Below are 22,714 nucleotides of genomic sequence, written 5' to 3'. Positions count from 1 at the left end.
GTAGGGGAGTGTCAGAGAGAGAGGGAGTCACAGACTGAAACAGGCTCTAGGCTCTGAGCTGGCAGTCAGCACAGAGCCCGACGCGGGGCTCGAACCCACGAGCCGTGAGATCATGACCTAAGCGAAAGTCAGACTCTTAACCGACTAAGCCACCCAGGCGCCCCCTAAGGAGTTTAAATTTTAAATGTAAAGTATAGTATCTGACAGAAGTTAAAAGACGGAATGCAGGAAGGACCAGGAAAAAAAAAAAAAAGGCAGGAGAACCAATGAAAAGTCTGATATAGGGGCACCTGGGTGGCTCAGTTGGTTAAAAACTTACGTTATTGATTTCCGACTTTAGCTCAGGTCATGATCTCAAGGTTTGTGAGTTTGAGTCCCACATCAAGCTCTATGCTGACAGCTCAGAACCTGGAGCCTGCTTCAGATTCTGTGTCTCCCTCTCTCCACCCCTCCTCTACTCATGCTGTCTCTCAAAAATAAATAAACATTAAAAAGTTTTTAAAAGATCTGTTATAATAATGTAGGAATGTTATATACAGTAAGTGAAATACATTAGCTATAATTACCCTATTAAAATGTTTCATTTGCCAGTCTGAATGTTTCATCCTTTGTATAGCAGTTTTTTGCAGACCAGATAATGTTCTCCCAACCTTCTTTTCAGGGATATTAACTCACACTATCAAATGAACATAGTTATGCTAAACCTTGCAAATTCATCAGTCTGTACTAAGAAAATTAAGACATTAAGACAAAGTTCAAATTTCAGCTACTGTACATTTTTGAATGAGTATAAAAACTTTTAAATTATGTACTTTCAATGGTCTTTTCTAGACTATAGGCCCAGACTAGTGTCCATTTCTGTCAGGTATTCAGTGAGGTAACCAGAGAGAGTACCCTTCTTTTCTTTTTGCTTATTGCTACAGTGCCCTTTATGATTAACTGATAGTATTAAGTCAGAACATCAGCAATTTTAATGTAAAGATAGGCAGGAAATTAAAAGGTTCCTTCTACTTGAAATTGTTTTGACCTTTTCCTTATGTTGGTGTTTTGTTTATTGTATAAAATTTAGAATTAGTATTAGCTATGAAAAGATGAGAGAAACTTTAATTTTTATTTTTTAAAGTTTATTTTATTTTATTTATTTATTTATTTAGAGAGAGCAGAGAAGGGGCAGAAATATTTATTTAGAGAGAGAGAGAGAGAGAGAGAGAAGGGGCAGAGAGAGAATACCAAGCAGGCTCCATAGGGTCAGCACAAAACCTGATGCGGGGCTCAAACTCACAAGTCATAAGATCATGACCTGAGCCAAAATCAAGAGTCAGGCACTTACCCAACTGAGCCACCCAGGCGCCCCAGATGAAAGAAACTTTTAAAAGTGGAAAATTGGAACACTTACAGGCAATTATGTTAGGCTGAACATTAGCTTTGTTATATCCATTTTCTATGTGTGAAGTTCAGCTGAACAGCTGTAATTTTTTTAAGTCTAGTGTTAGGATTAAACAGTTCATCTTAGTGTTGTAACTTGATCTAAACGATACCGCTGTAGAAGAGCTTAGAGATACTATCCTAATAACATATGAATTCTTTCACGTACCATTATGCTTAAATATAACTATCCTAGTAAAGTATAAATTCTTTCACTTACCCTTACACTTACATGTAACTATCCTAATATATGAATTATTTCACTTACCGTTACATGTAACTATCCTAATAAAATACAAATTCTCTCACTTACTGTTAACACTTAAATGTAATGGGAGAGAGCTGGTCTTAATATTCAGGTACTAGTTGTCTAGTTTAGATGTGAAAATAAGTAAATGTGGCTTCATCAGTTTTTGTAGTAGATTAGTCTCTGCCCCTTATTTTAATTCACAGATTTGTTTTTTGGTTATGAAAACTAAGACATTCTGATTTTTTGGCGACTTTGTTTTGATGGAATACTCCCAATTTAACCTCTGTCTTTAAACCCTCTCTTTAGTGCCCCAAGTTCTTCAGAGCTGTACAGCATTCATTGAGAGATATGGCATTGTGGATGGAATATATCGTCTCTCTGGCGTTGCCTCTAACATCCAGAGACTACGGTAAAACCTTGTTTGGCATTTTCGTTTTAGTTCCTATTATAATTTCTTAAAGTGAAATTATTTCAAAATTAAGTCACACTTATAACCATAATTTTCAGTAATATAATTTAGATGAAGTAGGAAGTAATACCTATATTGTTCTTTGTGTCTTCCTAAGTGCCATTTCTTTATTTGTTGTATCAGAAAACCATGTCTCCTTAGTCTCTTCAGTACTTGTATCTTGTCTCATTGCAGTATTTGGAGACTTTAGAAAATTTCAAAGTTTGAATCCATGAAAACAATGAGAGATGAAAATTTCCATTGTAATAGAATTATTCTTCTTAATTAAAATTGACAAGTGAAACTTCTTCTGTTGAACCACTCTTGCAGCGCAGGAATAAATCCCACTCAATCGTGGTGAATGATTCTTTTAATGCGCTGTTGGATTTGGTTTGCTGGTATTGAGAATTTTTGCATCCATGTTCATCAGGGATATGGGCCTGTAGTTCTCTTTTTTAGTGGAGTCCTTAATTTGGTTTTGGTATCAGGGTAGTTGTAGCTTCATAGAATGAGTTTAGAAGTTTTCCTTCCTTTTCCATTTTTTGGAATATATTGAGGAGAATACTGGCATTAACTCTTCTTTCAGTGTTTGGTACAATTCCCCTGGGAAGCCATCAGGCCCTGGACTTTTGTTTGTTGGGAGGTTTTTGATTACTGATTCTGTTTCTTTGCTGATTATCAGTCTGTTCAAGTTTTCTGTTTCTTCCTGTTTCAGTTTTGGTAGTTTATGTTTTTCTAGGAATTTATCCACTTCTTCCACGTTGTCCAGTTTCTAGGCATACAGTTTTTGATAGTGTCCTATTATAATTGTTTGCATTCCTGTGGTGAAGCTTCCTCTAATTCCCTTTAGCCCCAGTTTTGTAGCATGTATACCGTTATGTATTCTGTGTCCTCTCCCATTATCTTCTCAGAGACAACAGTGGTATCCTTTATACCAGCAATAGAAATTTTATTTTCTCTTTATATCTTAGATTCTAGTCTATTCTTAATATGCTATTATCCTTCATTTTTCACTGTGGTGCATGGTGATTGCCATTATTCTGTATAGATTTTAATATCCCATTTGGCTACAGAACTCCTCTCTATTTTTAGGAATACACATTTGTAAAATACTTGAATTGATTCTTGTACTAAAGATAGTTCTAGTCTTTAGTGTCTGATGGAGCAGATCTTGTATTCACATTGTCCTCATTCACTAATCCTCTAGGTTGATAAATAGTCCCATGCCTGTCGATTACTCCTGGAGATGAGCCTAACTTGCCTTAGTATTCTAAGTATAGCTTACATTTCACTCACTTTACACTAGATTTTACTGGCTAAAATTCAAATTCAGTTAGCTAGAAATTGCTTTATATTGTTCTGGCTTCCTTATCCCCCTTCAATAAAGTATTCCTGAACTGTACTCCTGAAGGATTTCTGTACAGAGTTGTTCATGGACCAGCTGCCACTCAGCCCTACTTGCCAGAATTGCCAGAATACTGGATATTCGAGCACTAGAAATTAGGAGCTCTGTTTTCAGATCTATGTGTTAAGAGCTGCTCATCCATATGCATTTCAGAGGTTATGTCCATTGTAATATTAGAGCTATGCCCATCACTTCCACTTAGAAAAACACTTCTCTTATGATTAAACATCAGATTACTGCTGAAGTCCAAATATAACCTACATAAAATACAATCACTTGAATAAACATTAACTTTGCTTTCTGTTTTAAGTCCTGTATTTGCTTTTCCTTCAATAAAATAATTGTGTTTTATCTCTCATTTCTGTTAGCCATGAATTTGATTCTGAACATGTCCCCGACCTGACAAAAGAACCTTATGTTCAAGATATCCATTCCGTGGGCTCCCTCTGTAAGCTGTATTTTCGAGAGCTTCCAAACCCTCTGCTCACCTACCAGCTGTATGAGAAATTTTCTGTGAGTACAAGTCACTGCTAATCAAGTTCTCTTTGGAGTTTTGCTATGATTTTATTCCAAATGTGCAAAGATTAGTTTGGTCATATAAGAAATAGTTCTGTGACTAAAATACCCCTGGAAAGAAAACAGGAAACTGTTATTGATAGCTAGTCCATAGTCTTCACTGTTTTCACATGTTGATACTTTTAGTTTCTGACTTTGGTCCACTAATCTTATCATCAATATTGGTTACCATAAAGTTTTAAAAAATTATCTTTTAATAGACTTCAGTATCCACACAATATGGAAACAAAGTTTACTTTCTTGATACTATATATTTCCTTGTCCAGCATTAAAGAATAGAGTGAAAACTGAATTGTTAAGTGAACAGCTTTCATTTTTACCAACAAAGCCTACTGGTCTGTTTCTCATTATGATTGTTGCAGGATGCTGTTTCAGCAGCAACAGATGAAGAAAGGCTGATCAAAATTCATGATGTCATCCAGCAGCTGCCCCCTCCTCACTACAGGTAAATTACATGTTGTAAAATAACAACTGAGAATACAAGTCAGTTGATGTGCAGAGTGGTGTTTTTCTTTGGTTTCCTAACTACTTAAACTTCCACGAAGTTCTGTGAAACTTCCATTTGGTCATACATTTATGTTTGTCTTTGTATCCTGAGACCTTGGCACAGTGCTTCACATCCAATAAGCACTTAATAAAAGTTGAATTAATGAATAGATAAATAAACATATTGGTAGTTGACTAAACCTGGTTTTTGTTTGTTTGTGGGTTTTTTTTTTTTTTGTCTTTTGATACTCTGAGAAATATTGGTGTTTGATCACAAGTTTGAATACTTGTGATTGCTTGAATCCAAAATAGGACACAGTGCTGGGTGCCTGTTTACTTCCAACCCTCTTATCTTTTTCAAAAGGTGTCCAAGCTACATAGAACCACAAAACCTAACAAGTGCCTCAAAATTCCTCCCCAGGAGACTCTCAGATGATCTATAAACCTGTTTTTTGTTTTAGGTCTTGTTCTTTTTTATTGATTTTGTTGTTGTTGTTACGCTTTAAGACCCAGTTTAATTTATATGTTACTTTGGACTCTAAGAATAGTTTTGGCCATATCTTAGACCAGAATAAAGTTAAAGATGACTGCCATTTAGTGAGAGAAAGACATGAACTGTAGGTAATAATATGCAAAAAAGCTAAAGGAAAAATTTTTTAATTTCAGTCATTGACAAAAAATTAAATGCAGTACATGGTTTAGTAATGCACGAATTAAGTAATTTAATGCTTTTTTTAGAATGACTTTGGTCATGTATATATTTGAAAACCCAGCACTAAATTTGGCACTAAACACTAAAATTTTTGATCAACATTAAAAATTAGCACATTTTTTATTCAGCACTATAGCTATAAATCATGATAATTAAGAGCCAAAAGGTAATTTAGCACTGACTCATTGTCCTGTTAATGTGGCCTGTGTTAAGAGGAATGTGAGGGAATTAAAGAGGTTCCTAAGGACCCACTGGAGAGTGAAAAAACACCCAACAACACAAAAAGAGCTTTAATGAAGGAAGCTCAAGAAATGAGGTATTCAACCCTGAAAAAGAGGCTAAGGAGACAAATCTGATAATACACAGTTATTGAAGAATATTTAAGGAGGAAGATGACTTTTATTTTGTACTTGCCAGAAAAAGAAACCTAGTGCAGTATAAGGAATATTAGCGTCGATAGATGGGAGTTTTATTTGCAAGTTCACCACTTCCTGTGTGACCTCTCCAGGCACTAATATCCATGTGTGTGAAAAGAATACTAATAATACCTTCTTTAGAGGATTTTTTTTTTGGATGTTATAATGAGATCCAATGTGTGAATGAATCTGGCCCCTTAGTATTTTTTTTTTTAAATGTAAAGCATAGCAAGACAAATGATTAGAATTAGGCCAAGACTTCTTGACTTAGTTTTATAGGAGGTACCTTGTAAATGTATCTTTTTCTCTAAATTAAAAAAAAAACGATCAACATAATATATATACTTGGTTTCAAAAAGTCAAATGGTGTGTACAGCTGACTGTTTTCACTGTAAAATGGAAAATGCTCCACAGTCCCCCTTCCTAATTCCTCCCTATCCTCTGTTTCTGAATAGCATGCATATGTTTTTATTTCCTGATTTTTCATTTTTAGATAAATATTTTTATCTTTCTTTTGTGGTGAATGAAATTTAGCTTTCTGATCAGCCCTCACCCCATTACCAAACAAACTCACATTTTCCCTTCTTTCATGTTCATAGTCTGGTTATGTCAGCATTTGGAGTTAAATCAGTATTCACTGTCTGTACCCCAGTAACCATCTAACTGTTATTTACAACTGCATAGAATAGATACTAGACTTTATTTCCTTTCTGCAGTAATTGTGTGTGTGTGTGTGTGTGTGTGTGTGTGTGTGTGTGTGTGTGTGTGTGTGTATGTATGTGTAGCAGTTGCCATTTTTGGCTTGCTAAGTTTCTGTTCATCACTAGTTTATACCTGAAACTCTTTCACAGGACTGTAAATGTTCTGTCAGTGTGTTCAGACGTACCAGGCAGCCTTTTTTTTTTTTTTTTTTTTGGGTCCCATGATCTCCCTGCTGGAGTCTTCTCTCCCCCTACTCAGTACCTCAGTCCAGGCTGATTGCTCTCTAGATGTGCAGTGCTGTCAACTCTTAACCCACGTTTTGGAAGCTTGTGCGGGATCTCTTGCTGTCATCTCCCTCGTTTCTATTCCCTGCTTTGTAATAGACATCTTTGGTAGCTTCTCCAGGAAAGTCATACGGGAGGTAGATGTGTTGAGACTTTGATGTGAAAATGCTCCTATTCTACTCTTCTATTTGATTGATAGTTTACTACAGAATGTTAGTCTGTAAATGATTTTCCCCCATAATTTTGATGGTATCACACCATTGTCATCTAAGCAAAAATGCTGCAGTCATACGACATATTTTGTTTTATTTGTATCCTTTCTGGATGCTTTTGAATTTAGAACTTACCTAGTGTTCAGTTTTCACACTGACCCATCATGCTGTGGGTTCTTTGTCACTCTTCGGTGTGGACACTTGGTGGGCTTTCTCCATCTGAAACTTCTGGGAAATTTTCTTGTTATTATTTCCTTGATAGTTATTTCCTTAATGGTTCCCATCCCTTTTCTTTATTCTCTTTCTGGGTTTATTGTAGCTCTTGTACTCTTTCTCTCATCTTTCTTTGTCAGTTTCCACATACAGATTTCCTCCATCTCCTGATCTATAAGAAAATTATTTCCAAGAACGAACAAACTAAACTCCCTTCCTTCCTTCCCTCTTTCCGCCATACCTTCCTCCTGACCTTTCTTGTTCCTCTCAATGGTCCTACTTTTACAGCATCTTGTTCTTATCTCATGGGTATAATCTCTGTTCTCTATGAGAATATTACTGGTAATTCTAGGTTTTATTTTGTTTTAAATTGTTCTCTGCTTGTAACGGTATTTGTTCCTTCCTCATTTGGCAGCTCACCCTTATCAGGACTGTGAAATATTCAACAGATTTATAGAAGAAAGAAACAAAAATTCTTCTTTTAAAAATCATGTTTTATAACTGTGATAGCATTAACTTCATTATGATTTAAAATAATCTGGCATAAACAGTTATAGAAACACTTAAAATTGGCTTTAGGTAAGCTTACAATGTAAATGATACTTAGAGTGTTCAGGGAAAGAAGCCTATTGAGCCAAAAAAAGTAATAGTGATGTAGACACCAAAATGTACATTTTACAGAGGGAACTGAGAGTATTGGTTAATATTGTGGGTGAATTAAGAGAACATCAGTAATATATATGGAGAGTGTATATTATGTGTGAGTGTATGTATATGTATATACTATATATGTATATGTATATATGAGGTACACTATATATGTGTATATATATATTTTATATGTGTATACATATATACTGTATACACATGTATACATATATTAGTTTAGTATATATACAGCATATCTAGCATATATATATACATACTGATATGTGTATGTTATATATATTGTATATTTGGGATATATGAATAATGTCAGCAAACTATAAAATATATGGTACATAAAATATATAAAACATGTTATATTTATTATATTTAATTTGTAATATAATATAATTTAATATATAATAAATATATATTATTAAACTCTATTGGCAAGGTTCTATTCTAAGAATACAATGATAATCAAGAGAGAATTCATGACCTCAAGGAACTTGTGGTTTAGAGGGGCTGTGTATAAAATAGGCAATACTATATATATCCATATAAATACATATAATACAGAGTATATATGTATATGTTTCTCATCTGGCAAAGTATGTATGTCTCCAATATTTTTTGTTTTATATTTTATATAAATACATCTCCCAACATAAGTTTTATTTATAACCCTTACATATTTATCCCCGTCATATAGTACACTTATGTCACCTGTTATTTATAATGTCTAATTATAATGTAGGGACTTTGGAGCCAAACTACCTATATTGGTTGTGTGACCTTTTGACCTTGGGCAAGTTCCTTTGCCTCTTAGACTCAGTTTCATTGTGTGTAAAATAGACAATAATAGTACTTTTCTATTAGGATTATTATGAATATTAAAAGAATAGCACTTACAGGGTGTCTGGGTGGCTCAGTCGGTTAAGCAGCCAACTTTGGCTCAGGTCATGATCTCATGGTTCGTGTTTCAAGCCCCGTGTGGGGCTCTGTGCTGACAGCCAGCTCGGAGCCTGGAGCCTGATTCTGATAGTCTCTCCGTCTCTCTTTGACCCTCCCTTGCTCATGCTGTCTCTCTCTCTCTCTCTCAGAAATAAATAAAACATAAAAAAAAAAAAAAATAGCACTTAGAACAAGACCTGAATTAATTACCCTTATTATTATTATATATATATGTATACATTTGCTTTTTTGTGTTTTATCTCTAGTGTGTGTGTGTATAAATGTGTGTATATATACTCACATACATAGATATCTTCTATAGAAGCAAGAAACAAAAATTATTTTTTAATCATGTTTAAATAAAGTGTTGATAGCATTTAACTTCATTATGAATTAAAATAACCTTGCATAAACATTACAAAAACACTTAAAATTGGCTTTAGGTAAAGCTTACAATATATATTGATATATAACTTTTCTACTATGTTTATCTCCACTAACTATATTCTAATTTTTCCTACACAGTATATATTCTCCTTTATTACACAGATACAGATATTTCTCAACAATACATAGATATTTCCTTTACTAATTCCATATGTAGCTCCCTTATTTACTTAATCTTCTCTATTGAACATTATATACCTTTACCTGCTATATATTGTATATTGTGCATGTATTGTACTATATATATCCGTATAGAATATATATCTATATATATTTATATGGATATATATAGCATTGCTTGTTTTATATATAACCTCTCTAAAATGCAAGTTCCTTGAGGTCATAAATTCTGTCTTGTTTATCACTATATTCTCAGAATAGAACCTTGTCAATAGTAAATATTCAGTAATATATATTGAATATATATTTTATGTACCATGTATTTTATAGCTTGCTGATATATGTATATATATAGTATGTATATCCTAATATTGTTTTCTTTATTCCTAGTGTATATTATATTACCTACAATGCATGTCCACCTTTTTATATACATCTTTTACTATATACGTATTTCCTACTCTGTGTAATATAGAATTCCTTGTGATAGATCTCCTGCTATCTAATGTGTTTTTATATTGTAGCTTCCTCTCATAATTTGAGTGTTAATCTCCTTTTATGTGTCTCTCTCTCGCCAGACTTTTTATGATTTTAACATTCACATTTCCTAATTCCCTAAATTCGTGAAAAATGTGATTTTAATAGTGTTTCCTTATGAGAATGGGCTGTATGTAATTTAACCTTTACCCTAATTTACCTATTTAATTTGTTTTTATGGTATTTTTTAGTTTTTAGTTTAATTCCAGTATAGTTAACATACAGTGTTATATTAGTTTCAGGTGTACAATATAGCTATTGAACAATTCTCTACCCACTTATTTAGTGCTCGTTATGATAAGTGTACTCTTTAGTACCCAACACCTATTTCACTCACCGCCCCCCCCCCCACCGTCTCCTCTCTGATAACCATCAGTTAGTTCTCCATAGTTAAGACTCTCTTTCTTGGTTTGTTTCTCTCTGTTTTTTCTTTCACTTGTCTATTTTGTTTCGTAAATACCACATTTGAGTGAAATCATGGTATTTGTTTTTCTAACTTATTTTGCTTAGACTTTTACTCTCTAGCTCCACCTGTATTGTTTCAAATGACAAGATTTCATTCTTTCTAATGGATGAATAATATTCTTGTGTGTGTGTGTGTGTATACACCTTCTTTATCCATTCATCTGCTGATGGACACTTGTGCTGCTTCCATAATTTGGCTATTGTAGATGATGCTGCAGTAAACATAGGGGTGCATGTATCCCTTTGAATTACTGTTTTTTATTTTGGGGTAAATACCCAGTAGTTTGATTATTGGATTGTAAGGTAGTTGTATTTTTAACTTTTTTAGGAACCTCCATTACTTATTCTATAGTGGCTGCACCAGTTTTCATTCTATGGTGGGATATTTCCCCCCAAATTTAAGCATTGCGAGGACCATCCATTTACATGAATCTTTGTGAAATCTAGATTTTTTTTTTGGATAAAGACCTGACAGTGGAATTCTTAGAAATCAAAGGGCACTAAATGTTCTTCCCAATATAACAAAATTTCTGAATTTTGAAGATTTACGCAGTGTGTACTCTGTTGAATATGACAATGCTCACTTCATGGCACTCCTGGTTACAGTTCTCCATTAGCTTTAAAAACATTTTTACAATCAGATATGTGAATAAAATGATATCTTTGGTTGTTTTGGTTTGCATTTCCTATAAAATGTATTTGTGAAGTACTTTAATATTTCCCTTTCTTCATCTACCCACCGCTCAAAATAGTAAAATTGTACCTGTTTTCTAAGTACATTTCTCAAACTTCCCACCTCTACATGGTCTGCAGACCAGCCTCACTTCCTTTTAAAAAATTTTTTTTAATGCTTTATTTATTTCTGAGAGAGAGAGTGAGCGTGAGCAGGGTAGTGTCTGAGAGAGAGGGAGATACAGAATCTGAAGAAGGCTCCAAGGTCTGAGCTAGCTGTCAGCACGGAGCCCGATGCGGGGCTCAAACCCACAAACCGCGAGATCATGACCTGAGCCAAAGTTGGACACTTAACTGACTGAGCCACCCAGGCGCCCCGACACCAGCCTCTATTCTGTCTGTGTGTCTGCCTTTCCTGTTTAAGAATGTTAAGAGGGAACGAACATTCCATTTGTGCTGTGGAGCCACTGTGGTGGCTGCGATTGAAGGAGCAGAGACTTTGGAGCCATGCTGACCTTGATTTGAGACAAGCACTCCTTGTCTGTGTAACCTGGGTAGGCCTTGGCTCTCTCCTCCATAAAGTGAAGAGTGGCAACACTGTGCTGGGTAAGGCTGTTGGGGGAACTTGATGAGATCCCTGTAGAAGCATCTTCGGGGCTCCTTGTTGGCTCAGTTGGTTCAACATGGCCAACTCATGATTTTGACTCAGGTCATGTTCTCATGGTTCCTGAGTTCTAGCCCTGCATGGGTCTCTGTGCTGACAGCTCAGAACCTGCTTGGGATTCTCTGTCTTTCTCTGTGTCTCTCTCTGTCTGCCCATTTCCTGCTCATTCTCTCACACTCTCTTTCTCAAAAATAAATAAATAAAATATTTTTTAAAAAAGAAAGCATTGCCTCTAGCTGCCGTTCTCTTTTTCTTCTCAGATTCATCTTGGTCTTTGAAGCCCATATGCTGACCACAGTTTAACTTTCATTACTGTTTCATATTAACAGTCTTAAAGTTCTGTCTCCTTCCTATTTATTATCCTTAATAGTTTCAGTCCCTATATACTGTAGGGAGGGGCACTTACAAAAATGTAGGTAATATCTCTGCGTGTTTATCTGATCTTACTTGCATCTAAGCTGATTATGCTTCCTTTTGAAAACTGTTCTGCCCTGTTATTTAATGTCAATATATATACATATAATTGTTTAAGTAAAGCAAGTAAGATAAACCAGGATTTTAGGATTTGGAATAGGCTTTCTATTCTAAAAGCACGTTTTTTTTACTCAAATATTCGTTGCCCTTGGTGCCTACTGCAATTCTTCTTTTCTTGTGTAATACTGTTTTCTTTTATAAAAGAAACGTTTAAGTCCTCTCCTATTAGCATGTCTGTTACAAGTAGAGTATCAATAAATTCATGATATCATGTGTTGAGAAATTAGCTTTTATGGAGGATTTACTTCACTGGTGTCCTTGAAACTAGATATCTGACAGCCAGGAGCAAATATTCCTGAATATATTTATTTGGTTTTTTATTTATAAATTTTTAAAAATGTTTATTTATTTTTGAGAGAGAGAGAGAACAGGAGAGGGGCAGAGAGAGGGAGACACAGAATCAAAAGCAAGTTCCAGACTCTGAGCTGTCAGCACAGAGCCTGACATGGGGCTCAAACCCAGGAGCAGTGAGATCATGACCCAAGCTGAAGTTGGATACTTAACTGATGGAACCACCCAGTCGCCCTCCTAAAGATTTTTAAAAACTAAGACTATTTTCTTAAGAACCAATCCTGTCAGAAATGTTCATTTCTTAATTGCATCTGCCTTAGACTTTTTTCTTAGAATTCTGTGGATGTGATTACTGTACGCAGACTATAAAATTCATAATATTCTTCTGACACTTCTGTGGTAATAATAATATTCAAACCTAAGAAGCAACGAAAACATTTGCTGGAGTTTGTATGGTTTCTTTGTCTATTTTTCTACGAAATCTTAAAAATTAGTATCACTTTCAGTCTCTATACTGCTACGTACTTTTTCTTTTTGTTAAGATGTTTTATTGCATTTTCCAGAACGCTGGAGTTCCTGATGAGACACTTGTCTCTCCTAGCTGACTATTGTTCCATCACAAATATGCATGCAAAAAACCTAGCAATTGTTTGGGCTCCAAACCTGCTAAGGTAAGATGCATTTGACTTATGACCTTAAGATATAGAATTAGTCATCTTAAATGAAAGTGTTCCTTCCGTGTTCCTTGAGGACAGTTTTTAAAAGTAAAACTCATATGCTATTTTTATGAGCATCTCCTTAAAAGAGGCAAGTGGGGCTTAACCAAGGTGCTAAAAGTATGCTTTCTTCCTCTGGGGTTTACATATTTTAAAAAATAATGCCTCTTAAGGCTGCTGTCTTTGGGATTCTCTGATGGTAATGTTGGTTACCCCCCAGATCAAAACAGATAGAATCTGCCTGCTTCAGTGGGACAGCAGCTTTTATGGAAGTGAGAATTCAGTCTGTGGTGGTTGAATTCATCCTGAATCACGTAGACGTCCTCTTCAGTGGGAAAATCAGTGCTGTCATTCAGGATGGGGCAGGTACAGCTCACATGGATTTTGTTTACTACAAGGAATGTGTATCTATACTCCTAAAGGAATGGAAAACTGCATTTCCTATCTCAATGTAATAATAAATCTGTCTTTGGTAGAAAGCAGCTAATTCATGTCCACTTCTCAAAATGCATAGCTTAATAGTTATTTTGTGTGTACTTAGTGAATACTGCATATTAGGCCTATTATGTGAGTTCATGACACATTAAAAAACATGTCACTATTGATATATATATAAAGATATAATATGGAGCAGCAAAAGAATAATTTTTTCCAAAACCAGAGATATCTCACTGATACTTGGTCTTGCTTAGTATCTATTAAGAAAGGAAAACAGTTAAATTATTTAAGGAATTAAAATATTTATATTTATATAGATTTATATGTTACTGGTAACAACCTAGTATGTCACCATCTTTTCCTCATTCAGTATAAAGCTCTATTATCTTTGTCACTTAAAAAACGTAATGAAGAACATTTAAAACAACACAGATAGGTAGATAGATGGAGATTGATGTACCTACCCTCACACATATTTATATATTTTCACCTATGCCAAAATTTTTTACTCTTTTCTTTGCTTTTCTTTCTTTCCAAAGCTTCTCTATCAAGACCCAAGTCCCTGCTGGTTTCCTCTCCATCCACCAAGCTGCTGACATTGGAGGAAGCCCAGGCACGAACACAAGCTCAGGTCACTTCTCCAATTGTGACTGAAAATAAATATATTGAAGTAGGAGAAGGACCCGCTGCGCTTCAGGGAAAGTTTCATACCATAATTGAGTTCCCACTCGAAAGGTAAAATTCATTAAATCCTCCTTAATAATACGATTTTCATGGCCAAATGTTCTTTTCTTTTTTTGCTTTTTGTATTTTAGGATTACTATATCGATGTTGAGCTAGTCCCAGAAAAATCTGTTCATTTGATTACAGATGATATTTCATAGGGAATGATACAAATGATTCTCAAAACTCATTACAACATCATGTCATTTTAAAGAAGATGAAAGTTAATCATGGAGCATGAATTGTTAGGAAAAGTAATACACTTCTACTATGTAAGGTTTGATTTTCCCTCTGAGATATTTATTTAGAAATCAACCGGATTGAAACAGATTACTCAGTAAATCCTGAATGGATAATGACTTGTTTGACATTGGCTCCACATTAAGTTTAGAATAGACCAGAACTTCTCACAATGCGGTCTCCCAATACGCGTCAAGAGATGAATACATAATGTTCCTGTGTGTGTGTGTGTGTGTGTGTGTGTGTACACACCACATCTTTATGCATTCATGCATTCATCTCTTGATGGACGCTTGAGCTGCTTCCATATCTTGGCTATTGTTAAGTAATGCTGCAGTAAACATAAAAGTGCATATGTCTTTCAAATTAGTAGTTTTGTTTTTTTTGGGTAAATATCCAGAAGTGGACCATATGGTATTTCTATTTTTAAATTTTTGAGGAAACCTGATACTATTTTCCATAATGGCCACACTAATTTATATTCCCACCAGCAGTGCATGAGAGGTCCCTTTTCTCCCTGCCTTGCCAACACTGGTCATTTCTTCTCTTTTTGATACTAGCCACTCTGACAGGTGTGAGGTGGTATTTCATGGTGGCTTTGATTTGCATTTCCCTGATGATGAGTGATGTTGAGTATCTTTTCATGTGTCTGTTGGCCATCTGGATGTCTTTTTGGGGAAATGTCTTTTCAGGTCCTCTACCTATTTTTTAAATGGATTGTCCTTTGGGTGTTGAGTTGTAGGAGATTTTAATATATTTTGGATATTAAGCCCTTATTGGATGTAATATCTTCTCCCATTTAGTAGGTTATCTTTTTGTCTTGTTGATGGTTTCCTCCACTGCTTTTGATTCCCTTGCCTGAGGAAATATTCAGAAAACTATTGTTAAGGCTGATGTCCAGGAGATTACTGCCCATATTTTCTTTTAGGAGTTGTATGGCTTCAGGCCATACATTTAGATCTCTAATCTATTTTGAGTTTATTTTTGTGTATAGTGTAAGAAAATGGTCTAGTTTCAGTCTTTTACATGTAGCCGTCCAGTTTTCCCACCACCATTTGTTGAAGAGACTGTCATTTCTCCATTGTATATCCTTGCTACCTTTGTCGTGGGTGAATTGATCATGTATGCGTAAGTTTATTTCTGGGCTGTCTGCCGTCCTGTTGCTTTTGGTGCCGGTATACTGTACCGTTTTGATTCCAGTGTAGTTTGACATCAGGGGAGTGTGATACCTGTAGTTTTGTTCTTCCTCAAGATTGCTTTGGCTGGTCAGGGTCTTTTGTGGTTCCTTACAAAGTTTAGGATTTTTTTTTTGTCCTTGTTCTGTGATAAATACTATTCACATATTGATAGGATCACATTGAATCTGTAGTTTGTCTTAGGTAGTATGGACATTTTAACGGCATTAATTCTTCGAATCATAAGCATGGTCTGTCTTCCCATTTGTTTGTGTTATCTTTAATTTTTTCACTAATGTCTTATAATTTCCAGAGTACAGGTGTTTTACCTCCTTGGTAAATTTATTCCTAGGCATTTGATTCTTTGTGATGCAATTATAAATGAGATTTTTTTTAAATTTCTTTTTCTGCCAGTGTCTTACTAGTGTAAAAAAAAAAAGGCTAAAGATTTCTGTGTATTAATTTTGTATCTGCAACTTACTGAATTCATTCATCATTTCTACTCGTTTTTTTGTTTGAATCTGCGGTTTTCTATGTATGGTATCATTTCATCTGCAGATACTGACAGTTTCGCATCTTCCTTGCCAATTTGGATGCCTGTCTTTCTTTCCTTCTCCCTTTCTCTTTCTCTCCTTCATCCTTTCCTTCCCTTTCCTTCTTGTGTGAGTGCCATAGCTAGCACTTGTAGTACTGTGTTGAATAAAAGTGCTAAGAGTGCATCCTTGTCTTCTTCCTGATCTTAGAGGAGAAACTTTCAGCTTTTCACCATTAAGTGTGATGTTATCTGCATTTGCCGTGTATGGCCTTTGTTGAGATATGTTCCTCTAAACCCACATTCTTGAGAGTTTTTATCATGAACAGATGTTGAGTTTTGTCAGATGCTTTTGGCGCATCTGTTGAGATGTGCATATGATTTTTATTCTTCATTTTCTTAATGTGCTATCATGTTGATTAATTTGCATCCTCTCATCACTGAAATAAATCTCACTAGATCTTGGTCATCGATCCTTTTAATGTGTTGTTGAACTCAATTTACTAATATTTTGTTAAGGAATTTGGCTTCTGTGGTCATCAGGGTATTGGTCTATAGTTTTCTTTTTTTGTAGTGTCTTCATCTGGTTTAAGTATTGTGGTAATGCTGACCTCTTAATAGATTTGGAAACATTATTTCCTCATTTATTTGTTTGGAATAGTTTGAGAAGGATAGGTATTTTTTGATTTTCTGTCTGGATGAATCTATTCATTAATACAAGTAGAGTGTTAGAAGTCCCTATTGTATCACTGTCATTTTCTCCCTTTACATTTATTGATATTTGATTTGTGTATTTAGGTGCTTCTCTGTTGGTTGCATAGATACTTACAGTTGTTATAGCATCTAAGTTGGATTGATTTCTTTATTATTATGTAATGCCCTCTTTGTCTCCTGTTACAGTCTTTGTTTTAAAGTCTGGTTTTTTATGTAAATGTTGCTACCCCAACTATTTTTTTTTGCTTCCATTTGTATGGGATATCTTTTTCCATTTTTTTCACTTTTCATCTGTTTGTGTCTTACACGTGAAGCGACTGTTTTGTAGGCAGCACAGAAATAGATCTTTTTTTTTTTTTTTAATCCATTAAATAACCCTTTGTCTTTTGACTGGAGCATTTAGTCTATTTACATTTAAAGTAGTTATTGGTAGGTTGTACTTATTGCCATTTTGTTCTTTTTTTTCTGGGTATTTTTGTAGTCCTTTGTTTCTTTGTTTTTCTCTTGCTCTCTTACTCGGTGATTTAATGACTTTCTTTAGAGCTGTGCTTGGATTCCTTTCTCTTTTGTGTATGTTTATCCATTATAGGATCTTGGTTTGTAGTTTCTGTGAGGTTCATATATAATACCCTATGTATATTGCAGTTCGTATTGAGTGGAATGGTCATTTAAGTTCAAACACATTCTAAATGCACTATGATTTTACTCTCTCCTCTACATTTTATGTATATGACAATGATATTTTACATCTTTCTATCTGTGAGTCCCTTAACTAATTTTTTAACTATAGTTGATTTTGCTACTTTTTCCTTTTAAGCTTCATACTTTATAAATGATCTATTATCTTTGTGTTTGCTTTTACCTGTGAAATGTTTTCCTTTAATCATTTCTGTTCTAGTTATGGCCTTTTCTACTTAAAAAAAGCCCCTGTATCATTTCTTATATGGCTGGTTTTGTGGGAAGCTCCTTTAACTTTTGTTTCTCAGGGAAACTCTATCTCTCCTTCAATTCTGAATGACCCTTGTCGGGTAGAGTATTCTTGGTTGTAGATTTTTTCCTTTCAGTACTTTGAACATATCATTTCATTTCTTTCTGGACTGAAAAAATGTCTGCTAAAAAATGAGCTGATAGCCTTATGCGATTTCCACTGTATAGAACTATTGCTGCTTTTAGGATTCTCTCCTTATCTTTAATTTCGCATATTTTAATTTTTATGTGTCTTTGTGTGGACCATCTTGGGCTCATCTTCTGGGAGGTTTTTGTGCTTCCTTGACCTGAAGGTCTGTTTTATTCCCTGTGTCAGGGAAGTTTTCAGCTATTACTTCTTCAAATATGTTTTCTGCACCTCTGCTTTTCTCCTTTGGGGACTCCCGTAATGCAGATGTTAGATGTTTTCCAGAGGCCCTTTTAATTCTTTTTTCTTTTTCCATTCAGCATGGGTGCTTTCTACTGGCCTGTCTTCCAGATTGCTTATCCATTCTTCTACATCTTCTGATCTGCTGTTGATCCCCTCGAGCATATTTTTTCTTACAGTTATTATGTTGTTCAGCTTTTTTTGGTTCTCTCAAATTTTTTTTCTCTTTGTTGAAGTTCTCACTGACTTCATCCACTCTCCTTCAGTGTGTAGTGAGCATCTTTGACCATTACTTTGCACTGTTTATTAGGTAGATTACTTATTTCTGTTTTGTTTACTTCTTTTTCTGAGGATTTGTCCTGTTATCTCATTTGGAACATATTCTTCCGTCTTCTCATTATTCTTTCTCTGTATTAGATAGTCAGCTATGTCTCCTGGTCCTAAAGTAGTGGCTTTATTAGAAGGTGTCTTGTGGGGCCCAGTAGTGCAATCCCTCCTGGTCACTAGAACGAGATGCTCCCAGGGTGTTCCCTCTGTGGGTTTTGTGTGTGCTTTTTGTGACTGGGTGGGGACTGCTGTGGATATGCTGGTGGGCGGGGCTGGCCCTCCATCCAGCTACCTGCAGTGACCAGTCATGACCACTGTGGGCACACTGGTGGGCACAGCTGCACTTCAGTGTGGTGCTCTGAGAGGTGTGGCTATAGCTGCAGTGGGAGGTGGGTGGGGCTGACCTTTGGTGCAGCTGGTTAAGAGGCCTCACTGCACCTGCTGTTGGTGTGCCGGAGTGGGGCGGGGTGGGGGGGGGAGGGTGCACGGAGGGTAGTCCTGACTCCCTCCCTTCCTTGGACAGGAACTGCTTTGGATTTGGATGGGCTCCATCCTGACCAAGGCTGCCTGGCTAGGTGTGCCACAAGCCACTTTGGAGGAGCGCCAGCAGGGACAAGTGGGTTGGGTGGGGCTAGTCTGGGACGTAGTGTTAGCAACATAGATGGATAGTGTCAGAACTGGCTCCTGCCAGTGCTGGGCCAACAAGACTGAAGGAGGACAAAAATTAAAAAAATCATGCCTACCAGCATTTCCTGTAATGCCTTCAAAGTTTTCTTTATAGAGTAGTGGTCAATAGAGTAGATCCTGGGTTCCAACCCTGACTCCATTATTTATTAGTTTTATAACATTAAGGAAGTTACTTAAACTCAGTGTCATAGTTTCCTCAGCCCTAAAATGAGAATAATAGTATCTACCTCATATGGTTAATTTTTTTTTTTAATTTTTTTTTTAATGTTTTATTTATTTCTAGCAGAGAGAGAGAGGCAGCGGGAGCAGGGGAGGGTCAGAGAGAGAGGGAGTCACAGACTGAAACAGGCTCCAGGCTCTGAGCTGGCAGTCAGCACAGAGCCCGACGCGGGGCTCGAACCCACGAACCGTGAGATCGTGACCTAAGCGAAAGTCGGACGCTTAACCGACTAAGCCACCCAGGCGCCCCAGTATTTCATATGGTTATTTTTAATTTAAATGAGCGAGCACATATAAGTCAGCACAGTGCCTAGCATTCAGTATATGGTAGTTATTATTTGTAATACTTTTCTTTTTGGTGTAATTCTTTTTTATATTTTTTTGAATGTTTGTTTATTTTTGAGAGAGACAGAATGTGAACAGGGGAGGGGCAGAGAGAGAGGGAGACAGAGAATCTAAAGCAGACTCCAAGCTTTGAGCTGTCAGCACAGAGCCTGATGCAGGGCTCAAACTCATGAGTCGTGAGATCATGACCTGAGCCAAAGTTGGACGCTTAACCAGCTGAGTCACCCAGGTGCCCCTCTTCTTGATTGAATTGTTTATTTACATGTAAAATCATTTTCTGTAACTCTTTTATTTTTAGAGTTTTAATAATTCCTACTTCCAAATATTTCTTTTTCTCACTTATTTTACTGACTTTGAGGTTAGATCTAAATATAAAAATCTGTATAAAAGTTATTTTTGTGACTATTTATTAATATTAAAATTGAGGGCTGCCTGAGTGGGTCAGTTGAGTGTCCATTTCTTGATTTCAGCTCAGGTCATGGGACCTCTGCCCCTACCCCCAACTTGTGCTCGCTCTCTCTCTCCCCAAAATAAAAAACAAATCTATACATTTTGTTTCCATTTCATGCTTTAGCTGCACAGTTTAGCTGCACATGCACATATGTGTGTGTATGCTACATACATGCACCTGCATAGTGTATGTGTATGTTTTCAGCTCTTCCTCTCTAGGCCCTTTGGTTCTTTCCTTCATTTGTTCATTTCCTGTAAGTAAAGATAGCCTCTGCGATATCTTAACACAGATCATTTTCTCTCCTAGAAGGAGGCCTCAAAATAAAATGAAAAAATCTCCTGTGGGCAGCTGGCGTTCCTTTTTCAACTTGGGGAAATCATCGTCTGTTTCTAAGCGGAAGCTGCAGCGGAATGAGAGTGAGCCTTCCGAGATGAAAGCCATGGCTCTGAAAGGTTGGTGCTCTCCTGCCCTTCCTGTGCTCTGCTGCCGGGACCACAGCCCGCTCGGCTGCTCTGCTCTGCCCATCCCGCGGCGCGCTCTGGGTCCGTAGTGCGTGTGTTGCGATGCCGTACTGCAGCACCATGTGTCCCACTTGTGCCGCTGCCCGTGGATTGTCTTCTTTTATGTCCAAACACATACAAAAATACGTAGAATTACCCCTTTCCTCGTGGCAGCTATGTAGATTATATAGAGTGGGAATATGGTTAAAATTCACAACATACTCATAACATAGTTTGTATATTGCTGTTAATACAAAATAACTACTGTGGTGTTTAAGTTTATTAATCTACATTTTACAGATTTAAAATGTGACAAAACCATGTTTCCACATGGAAGGAAAGTGATGTGTTTATTTCAAACATAGTGAGTTGAACATGCCCAAGAGATGATTAATAGTATGGGTCTGGAATTCAGTAAAGGGGTTTAATATTAGTAGAAATACGGATTTAGAAGTCATCAGCAAATACTCAAGGGTGAAAACTCTGGAGAAAGATTTTATGGGAGAGCCTGTTGAGTGAGAGAAGCAGGTTGGGAACTGAACCCTGAAAAAAGCAGTACTTAAAGGACTGGAAAGAGCAGAGTTGTTATGAAAAGAGTAAGAGGAAATGATTACAGAAGGGGAGGCAGAGGACAAAAGGGATGAGTGTCATCACTGGGAATCACGGAGGACAGGTTTATGGAGAACGTGACACCAGTGTTGAGTGCGGCCAAGAGGTAAATGAGGATGATGATATTTAACAAATAAGATCCAATGTGTGCAATCAAGGCACGGTGTTAGTTTCCTAGGGCTGCCATAACAAGTTGCCACAAATTCGGTGACTTAAACCAACAGAAATTTATCTCCTCATAGTTCTGTAGGCTAAAAGTCTAAATCTCTTAGATGTCAGCAAGACCATATTCCCTTCAAAGAAGGTAGGGAGGAATCTTTCCTCGCCTCTTCCAGCTCCTGGTGGCTCCTCGCGACATCTCCACTCTCCGCCGATCTTTGAACGACCTCCTCGGTCCCTCTGTGTCCTCTCTGCTTAGAAGGATACCAGTCATTGGGTTTAGGGTACTCTAAATCTAGTATGATGTCATCTTAAGGTATCATGCTAGTCTTTAGGAAATACAAAGGGAAGAAGTTTTAAAATTCATCTCTCTTCTCAAGTTTATACATAATCCTTTAGAGGAGATTTTTCACGTAGGAAACCATTTGAAAACCATATAACACCTTATTTAACATAGTGCTTAAATTGAATATGATTGTCAAAATGTAAAGCTGGTCACTCTTGGGAGTTTAAATATGTGTAGAGACAAACACTGTTCCTTTTCTCTACATCTGTAGTAGTGAATAAAACTTGACACTATTTGGATTTGGTCCTTCAGGTGGCAGGGCAGAAGGAACCCTCCGTTCAGCTAAAAGTGAAGAATCTCTTACTTCTCTCCATGCAGTCGATGGTAAGACTAAAAACATCAATTGTTTTACTCTGTGTTTCATAAAAGAACACAATTGAGCATATTTAATATGTATATGCTTAATAAATAGGCTTGGAGACTATCATTTCCAAAGAATCCTAATATCTATTCAGTATTGTCCATTGATATTTTCATATAGTACCAGTCTCTAATTTCTTCACTTTTGACATGATTGCTATTAAATTTACATAAAAATAGGTGAAGTGTTTTAAGTTAACCGTTTATACTTATTAATGCCCAGTGGAAAATGATGTTATTAGTATTTCTTTCTTTAGATTTCATGAAAGCACAGTTTTACAAGGTATAAAATTAAGCAACTTTGATATTCATATTAGTAGACTTTTTGTCTGGTAAATGGCTTAACCTGACATTGAATTTC

General features: G+C 36.1%; 1 protein-coding gene across 4 annotated transcripts in view; it reads left to right on the top strand.

Annotated features, from left to right (window-relative positions):
• Positions 1-22,714, top strand: part of ARHGAP32 (Rho GTPase activating protein 32) — a 308,055-nt gene that overhangs the window by 273,408 nt on the left and 11,933 nt on the right. For 3 of the 4 annotated variants that reach the window (XM_039240248.1, XM_039240252.1, XM_039240251.1), the window contains 8 exons: positions 1,982-2,084; positions 3,897-4,041; positions 4,467-4,549; positions 13,022-13,129; positions 13,395-13,540; positions 14,152-14,347; positions 20,686-20,831; positions 22,246-22,317. In XM_039240248.1, the coding sequence (XP_039096179.1) occupies positions 1,982-2,084; positions 3,897-4,041; positions 4,467-4,549; positions 13,022-13,129; positions 13,395-13,540; positions 14,152-14,347; positions 20,686-20,831; positions 22,246-22,317 (999 nt within the window). The remainder of the gene's footprint in view (positions 1-1,981; positions 2,085-3,896; positions 4,042-4,466; positions 4,550-13,021; positions 13,130-13,394; positions 13,541-14,151; positions 14,348-20,685; positions 20,832-22,245; positions 22,318-22,714) is intronic. The other variant, XM_039240249.1, reaches the window with a different exon arrangement.

Source organism: Hyaena hyaena, unplaced genomic scaffold (genome assembly GCF_003009895.1).
Source record: "Hyaena hyaena isolate Hyena2069 unplaced genomic scaffold, ASM300989v1 scaffold_171, whole genome shotgun sequence".
NCBI lineage: Eukaryota > Metazoa > Chordata > Mammalia > Carnivora > Hyaenidae > Hyaena > Hyaena hyaena.
The sequence above is the reverse complement of the archived record's forward strand: the minus strand, read 5'-3'. Positions and strand labels throughout refer to the sequence as shown.